Source organism: Tupaia chinensis, unplaced genomic scaffold (genome assembly GCF_000334495.1).
Source record: "Tupaia chinensis unplaced genomic scaffold, TupChi_1.0 Scaffold000074_1, whole genome shotgun sequence".
Classification (NCBI taxonomy): domain Eukaryota; kingdom Metazoa; phylum Chordata; class Mammalia; order Scandentia; family Tupaiidae; genus Tupaia; species Tupaia belangeri.
The window spans coordinates 7,063,385-7,078,130 of NW_006159534.1; the positions used below are offsets into that span (position 1 = coordinate 7,063,385).

Here is a 14,746-nt window from a genome sequence, read left to right on the forward strand (position 1 = left end):
GTTTCCTTCTCACTGTGGCAGGAGCTGCGGGGAACTGCTTCTGATAGACAATGCTGTTCATTTTGCTGGACTGGCTGTTCGGACTTGTGGAAGTAGCCCTTGGAAAGAAGCCATCAACACTGGTCAGTTTAGTAGTGTGTCAAGTAAATAATGCTGGTAAGATTTTTACAGGTACTGTTTTTAGTATTTTCATACTTCATAGCTGAAAATCTACCAAAGTCAAGTTACCAAAAACTACAGTAGGAAAGAGACACAGAGGTAAAAAAGGACACTGGCTAGATATGCCATGTAGTAAAGAATCTTCTTACAACACAATATCATGAATGTATTATTAACCACTTAAAAATTAGTATTTCAGCTAAAACTCTCAGAATGAATGTTTTATTGACTCCGTTCCTGCTTTACACAGGACTGGTACCATATTAGTATTTAAAAGACAAATGGTGATCAATTATTTTGAAATTTCATAAGCATATTTTAATGCCGATTTTACCGGAAGGGACTAGATGTTGGTGTGGTGCTTCTACCGCCGATTGGAGGTGTGCCTGGCTTTATATCAATGCCACTTCCAAAGGCTTTAAGTTCCATTTCAGACATCTGGGAAAAGGAATACAATAAACGTAACAATCTCTTCTATTCCATAAGCTAGGTTCTGTATTCAATGTCTTATGTATAAAGGATTAATCTAGAAAAGGGCAAAGAACTGTAGTACAAAAACTTTCTAGTTAGATTTTAAATATCACAGAACTATCAGGCCAAACAAGCTTATAACTAAGCAAGGCTAAAAAGCTCCACAAATCCCAACTCTTTCACAAAATTTGGTCAATTCTTTGTTGTTAGATAAAAACCACAGGGGGAGAGAGAACACACTGAAAGTAAACAGATTTTAAAGAAAGTATACTTGTGTTTGAGATTTTCTCCAGGGAGCTAAAAACTGATTCATGCTGTTTCTGTAGACAATGCAAATGCGTGTATCTGAACACATGACTTTAAATTCTCAAACAAGCTGTACACATTGCTCTTTACTTACTTTTCCTGTGGTCGCAATCATGCTATGCTGCGTTCCAGCTGGGATTAATCCTCTGAAAGGCTGGCTCACTTGTGCAGGACGGCTCAGACTGGGAGCCTGTGCTTGTGGGGTGGTATGCTGTAATGGCGGCTGAAGAGTCTGAGGCAAAGCAATTAAAGGCTGTCCTGTAGATCCAAAATTCGGTAAAGGAAGCTGGGATGCTGGTAAAGGTACTGTAACCTGGAAAACAAGAAAACCATTAACTGCAGCAATTCGTCTACAGCCCTTGCATACATATCCCTCAACTCTACCAAAACTGCTCAAGTACTGTTCAGTAAGATTTTAAATAGAATATATCCAGCTATTAATACATCTCACATATGAATCTTTTGCTTAGAGATTATCTCCAGTGTTTTAAATTAAAGGAAAAACAACAAAGTGCTACTTAGAGCAGAAAAACTATGAAAATATTTAACTATGCAATTACATAATTATGACTCTCTGAATTTACCAGGTCCAATAAAATACCACAAAATACATAGGAACACAATTTAAATATTCCCCCAGTAGATATTTTAATAGTGTTTTCAGTTTCAGTCAAAATGAGTTTTGAGAAAAGAAAAATAACCTTTTCATACAAACACCAAATTTAATATGAATGTCAATGTACTATTACTAATGACTAAAGGCTTGTCTTTCTCCCTCTATTCTCTACTGCCTTTTAAGAGTCTTGGGACCAGCAGTTAGTGTAATGGCTATGTTGCTCAACTCCCATGTAGCTGACTGTGGTTCGAGTCCGGACCCAGTGGCTTAAACTCACGCTGGGCGTGTGTGTGGGCATGTGTGTGCGCGTGCCCAAGATCCCAAGAGGAGAATGGAGGAGAAGGGACTGCGGTGTGGACATCCTCCTGGGGGTGGGGGTGGGGGTGATTTCTCTGTTTTTGCCTTTCTGTCAAGTGTATGTGCCCTATAGCAAAAACGTCTCCCCCCCCCAAAAAAAAGTCCTAATCTCATAAGCAACTATATATTCCGAACAATGGTTTTTAAACTTTTATGTTTATGATATCCTTTGTTAAAATGAAATAAAATACTATACGGAAAGTCAGTTTAAAGAAGGAAAAAAAGGGGGGGGGTAAAAACTGCTGATTAAGTAGGTAAGGGTGGTGAGGAGAGGAGACTGAAATATCTTTCACCCTTAGCGGACACAACGGAATTTCGAGAACATCTCAGTAAAGTCTGAAAACCACTTTTGCATCTTCCTCATCTTGGTTCTATTTAAATTCCCAAACAACAACAGCAATAAAAATAATAATAAAGAAAATTAAGGAAATTTACCATGCCATAGTTTACCTGCTGGAGAGCACTTGGTGACTGGGCAGTGTTATAAAAATTTGTCTGACCAGGCTGTTGTACTTGTCCAGAATAAATATTTGAAGCCTGGGTAAGATTTGCTCTAGCCTAGAAAGAAATTTATAGGGAAACAGAAATGAGAACAAAAATTTTTTAGTAAGATTGAAAAAAGAAATGAAGATATGACTTCAAAGCAATCTCTAGCAATTTCCATAGTAAACAGAAAGCTCTTCATTTCTTTGTTGTGTCTTTTAGCATCTTTTCTTTAAAAAAAAGTCTCCTAGCCTAGCTGCAGGGAGACAACAGTAACATCTATTCCACCGTGCTGGAGCAAGATGGAAGATGGGCTTTGCTTTTTGGTCAACTGTACATGCCAAGAACGAATTTATGATTCTGGTTAGCTAGGACAGACTGAAGGAAGTGGGATGGGTATGCGGAGATCTTCTAAAGGTACTTGTTTTTCCCTCTTTCTCAAAGGAAATAAACTTAAAACAAAACCAAAAGCATTTCCTTAAAATAATCTGCTGCATAGAAATACAATGACTGTGTATCACTGCAGCCCACTGCAGCCCATCTTACCTGGAGAAGATGTGTATCAATCAGCTGGGAACCACTGAGCCCTGATGCTTGACCCAGCTGATGTTCATATAATATAGGAATAGGCTGAGTATTTGAAGTTTGCTGAAAGGCAAGACCCGATTGTGCTTTGGCAAGTTCCTGGTGTTGGACAGCTGGAAAGTTGTGGATAGCAGTACCAGAAAGGACCACCGAAGGCTGGGATAAACTGCTTTGCATAAAGGCTGGCTGAGATCTGTGTCAGCATTGAAGAGAAAAAGCTTGTATTAGAAGTTAATTTTATCCAGAATCTGAAAATCTTAAGAATGAGTATCCCAAACAACCAAGTTTGCTAGTCAGCACAGAAATCAAGGGACCAGCAGTTAGCATAATGGCTATGTCGCTGGAATCCCACATAGTTGACCGTGGTTCGAGTCCTGGACCAGGTGGCTTAAACTCATGCCAGGTGTGTGTGTGTGCGTGTCCAAGATCCCGAGAGGAGAAGGGACTGCGGTGTGGCCATCCCCCTGGGGGGGTGATTTCTTGCTTTCTGTCTCTTTCTGTCGAGCGTACGCGCCCTGTAGCAAAAACCTCTCTAAAAAAAGAAAAGAAAGAAATCAAGAGAAGAAGCAGAGAATATAGATCGTGTCTAAGGCAACTTAATACAAGTTTTAGAGCTGTGTATACAATGAAGTTCCACATATGAAAGTTCTGGGCAAAACCTTGTTCTCCCTGTGCAGCTGCTTTGTTCTTCTTGAACAGTGAAATAGTTATCTTTGTATTATCACAACTAAAGTTGGAACCAAAATAATTTTTCTCTTGGGTGACACTCAAACTTATGAAAGCAATAACCTTGACTTGTCATCATCTGCATTTTATTACTTCCTTATATACCATATATAAAGATATATATAGCCACAAGACCTCAATGAACTCAAGCAGCAGTAGCTCACATTAGCATTTCCCACAAAGGCTTTTAAAAAAAAATACAGTGCTATAAATCTGACCCCAGACTGCCCTATCATCTCTCGATGTAAGCTTACAGTCTATACTTTTGAGATAAATAAACGTTATGTACGTAAAAATGAATATAATGAACTGAAGTAACATTCTGATGAAAAAACTTGATGCTTTGTCAAAACTGACTTATGTGGCAGGAACAAAAGCCATGAAGCAGGAGCACTAGTCAGGATCATGAGTAATCCTCACAATACCTACTTAAAATTTATGCTTCATGGGACCAGCAGTTAGCATAATGGCTATGTCGCTGGACTCCCACGTAGTCGACCGCAATTCGTGTCCTGGACCCCGTGGCTTAAACTCACACCGGGCACGTGTGCGTACGTGCCCAAGATCCCAAGAGGAGAACAGAGGAGAAGGGATTGAGGCGTGGCCATCCCCCCTGGGGGGTTATTTCTCGCTTTCTGTCTCTGTCTGTCTGGCGAGCGCACGTGCCCTATAGCAAAAACCTCTCAAAAAACAAAACAAAACAAAACAAAAAAAACCAAAAACAAACAAAAACACACACACACACACAAAACAATGAGAAAATGCAAATACACTATTAGAACCATCTCAAGAAACTCCCACCCCCCAGTCAATAAACATAATGCCGATTCAGTTATGGAGAAAGCAAGGAGTGCTGAGAGATACTGCTTTCAAAATCTAAACCTGTGCCTTCTAATACAGTAGTCGCTAGCTATAATTACATGTGTGTTTTACAGTCCTGGTTATTTTTTTGTTTGTTTTTGCTGTTTCAATTTGCCAGAGAGTGTGTGATCACTAGAGAGAAAAAGAGAAAACACATCCCTGTAAGAAATGTTATACCATGATCTCTTCTCCTCTATCTTTCTCTCCTTTTAGGATTTTGGGTATGTACACATGTGTAACTGGCATGTTTCCAAGCTTCTGGGTCCAGGACTTGAACCTTGTGATCAGCCATGGGGGACTTAGCTGCCTTAACCACCAGGCCACAAGGTGATCCAGACCTGGTTTTAAGTGTACATCTTTTAAGACAATTTGTAAAATGGGGATTACAAATGTCAGTGCACTGCTTCTCCAACTCCCGTAGCTATTCATCACTGTTCTATTTTTCAGAGGTAGAAACTGTTTGCAAGCTTTTCAACAGTTTTTCAAGCACCACTGTTTAATTAAAAGGAGACTAGCTTGGGACAGCCATGGTGGCACAGTGAGGGCATCACTGCAGTGTCTGAGACTACAAGGAAGGCCTGGTTCAGCCGCCAGCCTGACCTAAACTGGCCAGACGTGGTGGCCCAAGCCTGTAACCTTAGCTAACTGAGAGCCTGGTGTAAGAGGACCATGGTGGCAAGACTCTATCAAATAGCTCAATCTCTCTCTCATACTAAAAACCAGGGAGAACGGGGCCAGCAGGTGGCAGGAACAAAAGCCATGAAGCAGGAGCGCTAGTCAGGATCACGAGTAATCCTCACAATTGATTGAGGAGCTGGACTCCCACATAGATGACTATAGTTGAGTCCTGGAACTGGTGTCTAGCTATCTCTCTCTCTTTTCTGAACTTCTCTAGTGAGCACATGTGCCCTATAGCAAACTAAAAAAAATATTTTTTTTAAAGAGAGACTGGCTTGTGATATTAAATCTATTTGAATTCTGGATTTAACATTTTTTAAGCTGTATTTTTAATATACACTCCAAGATAATTCAAAAGAGACTACCACTAACTTCTAATTGAAGTTAAACAGTTTTTATTCTTTTGGGAGAGAATTTCTTGAAATAACTGGGGGGAAAAATGACCAATTAAAAACAGGAGATTAAAAAAAATAAGTAATGGCACAGATATATTAAATTATTCTGAGGGGGGGGTGATGTAGTGGTTAGACTCTGGATTCCCACATGGCCAACCATAGTTTGAGTCCCGGACCCAGCGGCTTGCTTTCTCATCCCTTTTTCTTGCTATCTTTCTGTTTCTCTCTAGTCAAATTAAAATGACACATAAAATAAATCAATAATTCTTTTAAAAATGTCTTCTGAGGAATCTTCAACCAAAAAAAGGAAAAAATTATGAGCCACTTTTATCAAGTTTTACTAACAATTCTGCTCTCTCATGAGGAAGTTCATGGTTTTCTTTTGCAGTATCATTTTATAGTAATCTAAAAGAAATGAGTTACATCGACTGATGCCGAGTTTAATCTATAATGTACATATTCTCTAAATGAAATACTTCTAAACACAAAAGAAAACAAATTCCAAATTCCTAAAAGCAAATGCATAGCTATTCAGCCTTCCTAAACTGAAGGTCCTGAATGTAATTTCTTTTTCTCTGTGACAAGTTGGGGCTATTCCCATGAACATGGATGACAGCTATGTCAAGCTACACAGCTCCTAGCATCTGCCTCTTACCCACACACTTCCGCTCTCATTAAGTAGACACCAGAGACACCTGTGGCTTAATCCAGTCTCTGACACTTATTTATAGCATAACCTTAGGTAAAAACCCAGCCTTTTCAAATCCTAATTTCCTCATATGTCAAATGAGGCCGACTTAATTTACATTATATGGTGTGTGAAGACTAGATTAAGTAAGTTAATACATGCAAAGGGCTGAATGGCAATTTTATACATATATATGTGTGTGTGTGTATATTTATGTATATGAAGTTCAATATGGATTATCTTTCATTATTTTGCCAATTGAATGAGAAACAAGAAAATCTTTGCCCATGCTTTGCCATTCTGCTGCTCTCTTCTATCATATGCCACACTGCCCTCTGCCCAACACACTGCAGTTATTTACGAGGCCTTAGCTCTTGCATGAAAGTGACCTGAACATAGTTGTTAACAGCCAGATGGGACGTAACCTTTTAGATTCTTGAGCAGCTATTTTCTGATTTTTAATTGTTATGGGACTACTTTTATTCACTTCTTCAAGAAGCATTGATGCCTGACTTTAAGAGAGTCTGGTTTGGGGCCAGCAGGTGGCATGGTGGTTAAGGGCGATGGACTACCACATGGCCAACTACAGTTTGAGTCCTGGACCTGGCAGCTTGCTTTCTCACTTTCCCTTTGTCTCTCACTGTGTCCCTCCCTGGTCAAATTAAAATAAAATTAATTAAGTAAGTTAAATAAAATAATTTGAAAAAATGTTGGGGGGGGGAGTCTGGTTTAAATTACCAGAGGATGAGGTTTAAGACATATAATTAACATGCTTAGTTATTTAATGTAGTTCATTACATGCCTCCTAGCTTTTGGGGGGAAGGAAGGAGTAGGAATTATGGTTTTCAACAGTTTTTCAAGCACCACTGTTTAATTAAAAGGAGACTAGCTTGGGACAGCCATGGTGGCACAGTGAGGGCATCACTGCAGTGTCTGAGACTACAAGGAAGGCCTGGTTCAGCCGCCAGCCTGACCTAAACTGGCCAGACGTGGTGGCCCAAGCCTGTAACCTTAGCTAACTGAGAGCCTGGTGTAAGAGGACCATGGTGGCAAGACTCTATCAAATAGCTCAATCTCTCTCTCATACTAAAAACCAGGGAGAACGGGGCCAGCAGGTGGCAGGAACAAAAGCCATGAAGCAGGAGCGCTAGTCAGGATCACGAGTAATCCTCACAATTGATTGAGGAGCTGGACTCCCACATAGATGACTATAGTTGAGTCCTGGAACTGGTGTCTAGCTATCTCTCTCTCTTTTCTGAACTTCTCTAGTGAGCACATGTGCCCTATAGCAAACTAAAAAAAATATTTTTTTTAAAGAGAGACTGGCTTGTGATATTAAATCTATTTGAATTCTGGATTTAACATTTTTTAAGCTGTATTTTTAATATACACTCCAAGATAATTCAAAAGAGACTACCACTAACTTCTAATTGAAGTTAAACAGTTTTTATTCTTTTGGGAGAGAATTTCTTGAAATAACTGGGGGGAAAAATGACCAATTAAAAACAGGAGATTAAAAAAAATAAGTAATGGCACAGATATATTAAATTATTCTGAGGGGGGGGTGATGTAGTGGTTAGACTCTGGATTCCCACATGGCCAACCATAGTTTGAGTCCCGGACCCAGCGGCTTGCTTTCTCATCCCTTTTTCTTGCTATCTTTCTGTTTCTCTCTAGTCAAATTAAAATGACACATAAAATAAATCAATAATTCTTTTAAAAATGTCTTCTGAGGAATCTTCAACCAAAAAAAGGAAAAAATTATGAGCCACTTTTATCAAGTTTTACTAACAATTCTGCTCTCTCATGAGGAAGTTCATGGTTTTCTTTTGCAGTATCATTTTATAGTAATCTAAAAGAAATGAGTTACATCGACTGATGCCGAGTTTAATCTATAATGTACATATTCTCTAAATGAAATACTTCTAAACACAAAAGAAAACAAATTCCAAATTCCTAAAAGCAAATGCATAGCTATTCAGCCTTCCTAAACTGAAGGTCCTGAATGTAATTTCTTTTTCTCTGTGACAAGTTGGGGCTATTCCCATGAACATGGATGACAGCTATGTCAAGCTACACAGCTCCTAGCATCTGCCTCTTACCCACACACTTCCGCTCTCATTAAGTAGACACCAGAGACACCTGTGGCTTAATCCAGTCTCTGACACTTATTTATAGCATAACCTTAGGTAAAAACCCAGCCTTTTCAAATCCTAATTTCCTCATATGTCAAATGAGGCCGACTTAATTTACATTATATGGTGTGTGAAGACTAGATTAAGTAAGTTAATACATGCAAAGGGCTGAATGGCAATTTTATACATATATATGTGTGTGTGTGTATATTTATGTATATGAAGTTCAATATGGATTATCTTTCATTATTTTGCCAATTGAATGAGAAACAAGAAAATCTTTGCCCATGCTTTGCCATTCTGCTGCTCTCTTCTATCATATGCCACACTGCCCTCTGCCCAACACACTGCAGTTATTTACGAGGCCTTAGCTCTTGCATGAAAGTGACCTGAACATAGTTGTTAACAGCCAGATGGGACGTAACCTTTTAGATTCTTGAGCAGCTATTTTCTGATTTTTAATTGTTATGGGACTACTTTTATTCACTTCTTCAAGAAGCATTGATGCCTGACTTTAAGAGAGTCTGGTTTGGGGCCAGCAGGTGGCATGGTGGTTAAGGGCGATGGACTACCACATGGCCAACTACAGTTTGAGTCCTGGACCTGGCAGCTTGCTTTCTCACTTTCCCTTTGTCTCTCACTGTGTCCCTCCCTGGTCAAATTAAAATAAAATTAATTAAGTAAGTTAAATAAAATAATTTGAAAAAATGTTGGGGGGGGGAGTCTGGTTTAAATTACCAGAGGATGAGGTTTAAGACATATAATTAACATGCTTAGTTATTTAATGTAGTTCATTACATGCCTCCTAGCTTTTGGGGGGAAGGAAGGAGTAGGAATTATGGAAAGGTTGTTTTCAACAAGACAACTTAACTTCTAAAGCATTTACCTATACGGTTGAAGTGAAGAACTGAATAGCTCCTGAGCCTGGGAAACAGCAGGCCCAGCTCCCAAACTCAACTGGGCTTGATGCTGCCCTTGCAGTGGTGCATAAATAGGGATTGGAATCTGCTGGACTGAAGTTGGCTGCAATGCAATGAAAAAAGGTACATAAACATTATATATCAAACATATCATAACACCTGGGAAAATAAAATGTTGAGACATAGAATCAAAGTAATATCATGTTACCAATTCTCTTTTAAAACAAAACTAAAGGCAAACATTAAAATTTTCCTTCCAACCTGGACTTACTCCTTGTGGACAACCATTGAGCTCTGATAAATTTAGCAAGTTTTATAGCTTATCAAAGTAATTGTAATTATTAATTTCAGTCTATTACCTGTACTCCATCCAGGATGACTATTACAACCACAAAAATGCCAAGAAACAGAAGTGGAATGAAGAACAACTGGATATTTACCTGTGAGAGCCCTGGCTGAAAGCCCTGTTGCTGAGCCAAGGACGGTGGGCCCAATCGTGCATGCTGGGTATTGAATAGATGACTTGTGTCCATATAGAAAGCTGGTATTTGAGCTATAGACCACCAGGAAAAACAAGCAGCAGAGTCTCAATTTCAGAATTTTCCAAATAGTAAATAAAACCCAACTTTATAGTAGACTGAAAATTAAGTAAGCCCTTTGAAAATAGTTGTGGATAGAAATGTGGAAAGACCCAAAACATCTAGACAGGTACATATAAGGTAAAACACATCTAGACAGGTACATATAAGGTAAAACAATGTATCTAGTACTTGTGAAGTATAGAAAATAAACATTCTCATATACTGCCAATGAGGTACATATTGGTAAAATTTCACATAATCTACTAAAATGAAAAATGAACCTATCAAAACAGCAAATCCAATCCAATTTTAAATCAGCCAAAAATAATACTTAAAAGTGTTTTGGTATGGATCTTTAACAAATTTCTTTCCTGTGTATGATACATACTAATTTTACATGCATAATGACACTTCTGATCAATAATAGACTATATTTACAACTAAGTATATTAGATAATAATTATATGCATTATATAATAGCCTGAAAAATTCTGGTTGCCTAGTGATGTAGCACCATTATGTATTACTCATGTTTATGGTGATGCTGGTGAAAACAAACCAGAGCTCTCAGCACATACAATTTTGTACAGTACATAGTACTTGATGATCGACGACTATGTTACTCTATTTATTCACTGTACTTGCCGTTAGAGCGCACTCCTTTTCTAACTAAAAAAAAGTCTTGCTGTAAAACAATATGTGGAGTTACAGAAGCAGCAGCATCACCACGGACCTCTTGCTTAATGTCTCTTGATTGTATCATTTGTTCTTATACTTGGTTTCTTTTCAGTTTGTTTTGTTCATCATGGCTCTTCCAGTGAGACAAGATGTGGAGGTGGAAGAGAATGATATTGATGTTCACAATCTAATCTAAGCCTATGTTAATGGGTATGCTTATGCCTTAGTTTAACAAAAAAGTTTAAAAAGTAGAGAAGTTTAAAAAACAAAAATAGAAAAAAATCTTACAGAGTCAAGAAGTTTAAAAATGGAGCCAGCAGATGGTGAGACGGTTAAGAGGCTGGACTCCCATGTGGTGGTCTATAGTTCAGGTAACAGATACACTGGCTTAAAAATCATGGCAGGCACATGTGTGAACCTGCCCAAACCCTAAGAGAAGAATGGAGGACAAGGGAATGCTATGTGGCCATTCCCCACCAGAGGGTGATTTCTCACTTTTCCTCTCTGTTTCTCTCCAGCAAGCACACGTGCCCTCCTGCAAAAATCTAAATTAAGGGAAGAAAAAAAAGGAGGGGGGGAGGGACAAAAAAAGCAGCACCTTAAAAACAAATGTAAGAGACTAGCACATGGTGTAATGATTACATTAATGGACCAGTCAACCGCTGTTCGAGTCCTAGACCCAGCGGCTTAAAACTCATGCTGGGCACGTATGCCTGTGTGCCCAAAATCCGAAGAAACTGGAGGAGAAGGGATTGTGGTGTGGCTAACCCCCCTGCCGCCCAAGGGGTGATTTTTCGCTTTCTATCTCTCCAGGGAGCGCAGGCATCCTATAGCAAAAATCTCTTACAAAAAAAAAAAACAACAACAACAACAACAAAAACAGCCAACAAAAAAGCTAATGTAGATGTTTATAAAGTATAAAAGTTACCATAAGCTGCCCCTGCCTGATGGCACAATTTGTAGCTACCTAAAGTACAGTGCTGAAAGCCACATGGATGCCTAGATTGGCCTGAAAGGTGTTATGTGCGTATGTGCATGCTTAAGATACTAGAATGCTAGAGAGCTGAGGAAAGGGGTTTGTGGTATTTTGAGACCATGCCGAGGATGTCTCTTTCTTTCTCTAGGTGTACGTGCAAATGCTCTCCACTATGAACTTAAAAAAAAAAAAAAAAAGAAAAACTTAAAAATAAGTACACTACAATTAAGTTATTATTAAAGAAAGTTTTTTTTTTTAGCTTAGTATAGCCTAAGTGTATGGTATTTTTAAAAGTTGGGATCAGCAGTTAGCATAATGGCTATGTCGCTGAACCCCCATGTATCTGACCACGGTTCGGGTTCCGGACCTGGTGGCTCAAATTCACGCCAGGCATGTGCGTGTGTGTCCAAGATTATGAGAGGAGAATGGAGGAGAAGGGACTGCAGTGTGGCCATTCCCCCGGGGGGTGATTTCTCGCTTTCTGTCTCTCTGTCTCTGTCTGTCTGTCTGGCGAACACACTCGCCCTATAGCAAAAAAAATTTTAAAAAGTCAACAACTGGGGCCAGTAGATGGCATAGCGGTTATGTCGCTGGACTGCCGTGGGCAACAATGGTTTGCGTCCTGGACCTGGTGGCTTCAAAATCACACTGGGTGGGGACCAGCAGTTACCGTGATTGCTATGTCGCTTGACTCCCAAGAGGAGAATGGAGGAGAAGGGATTGCGGCATGGCCATCCCCCCTGGGGGGTGATTTCCTGCTTTCTGTCTCTGTCTGGCGAACACACTCGCCCTATAGCAAAAAAAATTTTAAAAAGTCAACAACTGGGGCCAGTAGATGGCATAGCGGTTATGTCGCTGGACTGCCGTGGGCAACAATGGTTTGCGTCCTGGACCTGGTGGCTTCAAAATCACACTGGGTGCATGTGTATGCCTGCCCAAGATCCTGGAAGCAAATGGAGGAAAAGGGGTTGTGGCATGGCATTCCCCCCTGGGAGGTGATTTCTCATGTTCTGCACCCTAAGGCAAAAAACTCTTTAAAACAAAAAGTCAACAACAGTGTGCAGTACTGTCCTAGGCTTTCACATTCACTCACCAACTCACCCGGACAACTTCCAGTCCTGAAAGCACCATTCACAGGTACTGACCTATATACAGGTGGACCACTTCTTTTTTTATCTTTGCATACTGTGTTTTTATTCTACCCCTTTCATGTCATATATATTTTGATAAACAGATACTCAACCATTGTGTCACACGTGCCTAAACATGCTGTACAGGTTTGCAGTCCAGGAGTAATAGGCTATACCAAATGTTAGGTTGTCAGTCAAGTCATGACATATTTTTCTGTTTTTATATGCAAGAATGAGTCAAGACTTTACAGAAAACCCAATAGCTTAGATGCGAAGTAGGCAATAGCATCTAGGCTTGTGCAAGTTGTACCATGACATTTACCTAACGACAAAATCTCCAACTATGCATTTCTCAGAATACATGCCAGTAGTTAAGCAATACATAACTACAGTATGTTCTGGAGAACTCCCGTATTGCTTTTAATTTGTCACTATTATCAACAAAAATGCAATGAACACCCCCACATACACATTATCTTGAAATTGTTACTACAGTGACTATTCTCACATTAATTTCTTAAGACATTTTTCAAAAAGATTTACACTAATTCATACACTAACAGCAATGTCTTTTAAGAATTTATTAAAAATACTGTCCATTATTTTTGTAGATACTAGATACTAACAGATGTTAGGTATGAAAAACAAGCAACAGCTTCACTGTTCTTTTTTTAATTTAAATTATTAATCAAATTGTTATTTCTCATGTTTCCAAATAACATTGTGACATTTAGTAGGTCAAGATTCTCTACCCCACTACACATTTCTTTTCTTCTTTGCTATTTTTTAAAAAAATGTTGCCAGGGGAGGTATATGCTGTCACAAGAAAGCTACAGAGAGAGGGAGGGAGAAAGTGAGAAAGTATTAAATATTTACAATGCAATCTCTTCTGCATTTCTCCCTCCCTTCAGGATCTTGGGCTCACATGCACACACACCTGACGTGTTTCTCAAGCCGCCAGGTCATGCCATGCCACCAGCTGGCCATCTTTGGTATTTTTTATGTTTACTCTTAAAGAACTTTATCAACTGTCAATTTAAAATAAAACATTTTGTAATGTGACTGAGTACATAAAATACATACTTTGTAAATTATCAGAAACGAATTTTTCATATATATATATATATATATATATACACACACACACACACACACACACACACAAATAAAATAATGGACAATAATATATGTAAGAAACAACTGCCAAGAGCCCTAGAACTCTTATCCAGAATGGAGAATTCAATTCTATTATTATGAGACATATGCAGATCAAAACACTTTTATCATAAAAGGTTAACAGAGAAAAAACATTTTTAAAAGTCTGAATTTTCCAAATTTCTTATATTCAATCCTAGAAATATTACCTGCTGCCGACTGAGACACGTACACTTGTGGACTCTGCTGTTGCTGTGCAATGAGGGAAGGCATGCAGCTGAGCTGAGAAAAGTGACTCGCAGAAGGCAGGCTGCTTGTTTGTAATTGCTGGGGTTTCACTTTACAAATATTAGGAGGATCTGATGTGGTTGTAGATTTTGTGCTCAAAGAAGAGGTAGTATATGTACCCGCTCCTATATTTGGGGGAAGGATAAAATAAGGAAAAAATATAGCATATTCAGAAGTCCTGCTGCTGTTGACAGTACCAACTGGAAACTAGAAAATTATGCACTTATATACTGCCTCAGGCCAAAGGTAGACATGAAGTGGTTTACAAAAGGAACACTTATCAAATTCAAGTGTGACTATAAAAATTCTGAAAATGTACGTAACAGAATATTAAAATACAAAATTTATAAAAGGCTGCAAGCCCACATGTTATGGGTTAATCTTCAGCTACTGTTTTACTACAAGGAAAAAATTATAATTAACAGCTTCACTCATTTATGTTGAAACACTGATATGAGAGGTCCTCAAAAAGTTTGTAGAAAACAGAAAATACAAGATTATTTTGGTATAGAAAAACTCTGAAATCCACATAGTTTTCCACATATGTATTTTCTAAGA

The 14,746-nt window shown here is 38.8% G+C and overlaps 1 protein-coding gene across 9 annotated transcripts in view; it reads right to left on the reverse strand.

Moving 5' to 3' along the window:
- Positions 1–6: 6 nt before the first annotated feature.
- Positions 7–14,746, reverse strand: part of PRRC2C (proline rich coiled-coil 2C) — a gene marked incomplete at its 3' end in the record, with an annotated part of 105,932 nt that continues 91,192 nt past the window's right edge. For 7 of the 9 annotated variants that reach the window (XM_027768039.1, XM_027768046.1, XM_027768036.1 and 4 more), the window contains 8 exon segments: positions 7–98; positions 494–597; positions 1,031–1,249; positions 2,345–2,467; positions 2,939–3,170; positions 9,347–9,483; positions 9,821–9,933; positions 14,110–14,313. In XM_027768039.1, coding sequence (XP_027623840.1) covers positions 7–98; positions 494–597; positions 1,031–1,249; positions 2,345–2,467; positions 2,939–3,170; positions 9,347–9,483; positions 9,821–9,933; positions 14,110–14,313 — 1,224 coding nt within the window. 9 annotated transcript variants of the gene reach the window in all.